The 3,921-nt window shown below is 42.7% G+C and overlaps 1 protein-coding gene across 1 annotated transcript; it reads right to left on the reverse strand.

Moving 5' to 3' along the window:
- Positions 1 to 346: 346 nt before the first annotated feature.
- Positions 347 to 2,570, reverse strand: LOC135774113 (zona pellucida sperm-binding protein 4-like). The gene is made up of 8 exons (XM_065283993.2): positions 2,087 to 2,570; positions 1,826 to 2,013; positions 1,660 to 1,757; positions 1,433 to 1,590; positions 1,156 to 1,348; positions 939 to 1,086; positions 788 to 860; positions 347 to 475 (listed from the first exon to the last, which is right to left on the reverse strand). The coding sequence occupies exons 1-8, from the start codon at positions 2,568 to 2,570 to the stop codon at positions 396 to 398; spliced, it is 1,422 nt and encodes a 473-aa protein (XP_065140065.1). The 3' UTR covers positions 347 to 395.
- Positions 2,571 to 3,921: the final 1,351 nt, after the last annotated feature.

Raw genomic sequence — 3,921 nt, forward strand, 5'->3', positions numbered from 1 at the left:
TGCATTAATTACAGAATTAAACAAGTCGTTAAACAAAACGTAAATAGAACACATGCCGTTTCAGATGTAAATATGATGCCAATATGTCATTAATCCGATTGAATAGTATTTGAAATGAAAGTTAGTCAACACTTTTATTTTGGAGGTTTTTGCACTATGGCAGGGGCGTTTAGAATGTTAGAAATGTAAGTGCCATGGAAAAGACTGAAAGCTCTATAATATAATTTGTTTGATGTATGTGTATGCGCAAATTTCTGTGAGCTTTGCACACTGTGCCCACTTAAAAAAAATTGGTGCATGACGCCCCGGAGTCTGATAATCGACACTCCAGTCACAGTCAAATTACCACAGACTACTGTATGGGGCTTATTCATAAAGTTTATTAAACCAACACATCAAGTCATGATGATAGTAACAGCTCGGCTAGAAACCACAGCTCCCTCACTAGAGGTGGACACAACATCAACTGCTCGACCTGCAAAGAGAAATGAAAGTCACTACCACACAGACAAAGGGTTCTTCTCATTTCCTCATGTCCTACGGCCCAGAAACAGATTGAGCCTTGCCATCTTAAGTCTCAAATAATGTCAAATTACTGTAAATGTAAACTTGACAATATTTAACATTAAAGGCAACTAAGAGTAATGCACTTGATAATGTAATCAAAAATGAACTCCCTTGTGTAAGGTTATGGCATTACACTTAATGCGCAGTCTGCGCAGTCCTCAAGTTTTTGAGGAAACAAGGATGCAAAGAATTAGGAAACACCAACACTTCACCAACTTACGTTTCCTGGCACAGCTCTGCTCACAGGAGCCAGAAGCAGGATGGCAGACTGCTGTACTGCAGTGAATGAAGATCTGACAAGAGAACATCAACTCTTAGTATCCTCAAAAGTACAGAGGAAGTAAAATTGTTAGGTGATCAAGTGATCATACGGTTTCCTGCAGAGGGGCCATTGATGCTGGATCCACAAATGTAAACATCTTTACAATAAAGCGTTTGTAGTGGGTTGGGAACGGAAGATCAGAAGAGCCAGCCACAGGAACCAGAGTGGTCAGGTAACGATCATCCTGGTAAGGGCATCTAAAACAGACTGCAGTCAGGACTTGTTCACATCAGGCTAACTGGACAAACCATTCACATCCTACTTGCCCATTAACTAGAAGGTCCCACTGGGGTAGACTGAGTGGACTCGGGGTTGTTGTTGCCCAACAATGTCCCAACATCAGGACAATATTGGGGTCGGTCCGCTCCATAATGTGCACCTCAACGTACACAGGCTCTCGCAGGACCTTAGTGACTGGATATTCAGCAGCACTGTAGTAGGAAGTGTACGCCTCGTCCCCTGAGGAACATCATGTGTTACTGTCGAATGCAGTTTTACAAAGATACTGCAGCAGCCTGTTTCAGGAGGACATTCATGAGTTACCTTCTGCACAGCCTTTGGTGACACACTGACCATTTGCCAGTCTAAGCTCCACCCTGAGAGGTCCAGGAGCAGCTACTGGTGGAGGAGGAGGAACGGTGTTGACCTCCACAACCAGAGCTTGCACAGCAGTGGCAGAATATCTACACTGGAAGAGAAGCCTACACAACAAACAGTGAGCTTCTTGTATTTGTTCATTGAGCTCTAGTCATGAGAAAACAAATACCTACTCAAAATGGCTGTCTCTTGTGATGGAACCAAGAGGTCCAATCCCCACTTCATAGGATGAAGTCATTCTGTTCTCATACACCACATAGCCGTTTTCCTCCTGTCAGCAAGAAGATGAGCAAAGTCAAATCTGTTCTAGGACATCAAAACCAGCAACAGCAAACTCACCATCATGCTCGTGCCACAAGCTGTGACAGGAAACTGGTATATGGCAAAGGAAGGTGTGGAACCAACAGGAGCACAAGGTGGATCACTTCCACCCAGTAGATGGATCGAATCCAGACTCAGATGAGGCAGTGTAACATCTCTAGCCACCACTAACACAAACTGACCATCTCTGATACACTGGACGGTCACTGTAATGAGAAAGAGACTAAGTCACCAGAGAAACTGTTGGACAGGAAATGTTTTACTAGTTAACAATCTTACCAGACATCCCATAATAACACTGCTGTCCATTAAAGCAGCAGTTGATAGCTTCACACTCAGCACCACTGATTCCAGGTTGTCCACATTGGATCTGATCAGAATCAGCAACACTACACATGTTAAGAGGATCTGTTTTCAGCACAGGTGGCTGTTGTTGTGGTTGTTTTTGTTGCTGCTGTGGTTGCTGCTGTTGTGGTTGTTTTTGTTGCTGCTGTGGTTGCTGCTGTTGTGGTCGTTTTTGCTGCTGTTTTGGTTGCTGTTGTGGTTGCTGCTGTTGTGGTTGTTTTTGTTGCTGTTGTGGTTGCTGCTGCTGCGGCTGCTTCTGCTGAAACCGAAACATCTGAGGAGACTGTTGTCCAGATTGTTGATAGACTGAAGCTTGATGACTCTGAGGTAAACTACTCCGCTGTGGAACAGCATGGCATAAAGCCCAAATCCCCACAAACAGCACCAACAACTGCCTCATAAACCAACTCTCTGCCATTGTTCCAGAACTGAGTACACCACCAATGTGTTTCCCTGCTCGTTATATATTCTGCACACTGCCTCTTTAACACTGGTCCCTCCCTGTTCAATTAACAATCATGTTTCTCCTGACTAACCCTAAGTGCCTACAAGCTGTCCCTAGTTTATTTGATCCAATTTCAAATTGTTGTTTTGCTTTTCCTTGAAAGTTAGTCATATTTGTCATATTATTGAAAAAAATCAAAATCTGTGCCACTAAACAATGAAGGAACGAGCTAAAGATGGTAGCACACAGTATATTTGCAACAGTGATAAGAATCAGGGATTGTTAAAGATCTCACATCACAGGGCAGAATCAGCGGTCATTGATTAGTGTGACGTGTTCACTGACTGCTTATTAACTGACTCTGCAATCAATGTGAGCCATCCACAAAGTCCTGGGAGTATCCAAAACACAGTGGTTTTATGTGCCTGTACTAACAATAGATAATACCCAGAGTTCACCAAATAATCTCACTCGAATTTTCATCTCTACACCATGACATACAGCAATTTTAAAAGACACTTTTTTACATTGTGCAAGAGGAATGCATTTAAACCAGCCAATGTGGTATTCAAACTAAGCCTAAAGAAGTGCTATGATCTGTAGATTTTATTGAATCTTTTTCAAAAGAGGCATTCATGGATAAACAAAGCGTAAAGCAGATCTTTCACTGAGTGGGTTTACATGCACAGTCTTAGGCATTGTCCACAAGGACACGGGTATTTTTATAGCAGTGAGTTTTTTACGCAATTCGGCCGTTCGTCCACAAGGAAACGCAGTATCATGTCACTGAAACCGAACATTTTTGAAAAACCCTGCCAGGGTGAGGTTTTTCGGAAACGCTGGTTGCAGTCTTGTTGTGAAGAAAGTAAAACCGGGGTTTTTGCTTTTGATTAAGGCTTCTGATTGGCCAATGGCTTTACGTTTAGGGTTATATCGCCGCCTGCTGGGGTGGCATGCTCTTGACAGCGCGTGATCATGTGTTTTTGTGTGTTCATGTAGGCAGAGATTTCTTTTAAAGGTGACATAGAATGATTGAACGGGGTATTTATCCTTGTTCTGTGATGTGACATGTAGACAAAAATGTTTTGTTTGGGTCTGTAATGCCTTAGAAGCTTCCTAAAAACCTCTCTCAGATAGCTCTATTAGGGTGGGGGATTTTAAACAAGTGGTTTTGCACCTATTTGGCTCCCCCTACTGGCTTAACTTGCAATCTCATTACTGATTGGCTGACTTTGCTGCCACTCAAAAAATTTAGCCAATTATTTTAAAGTGGAGGGGCTGTGAGATGCCTGTGATGTCATAAGCATCAGTTTTTCAGATTGGG

Source organism: Paramisgurnus dabryanus, chromosome 5 (assembly GCF_030506205.2).
Source record: "Paramisgurnus dabryanus chromosome 5, PD_genome_1.1, whole genome shotgun sequence".
In the NCBI taxonomy this organism is placed as follows: domain Eukaryota; kingdom Metazoa; phylum Chordata; class Actinopteri; order Cypriniformes; family Cobitidae; genus Paramisgurnus; species Paramisgurnus dabryanus.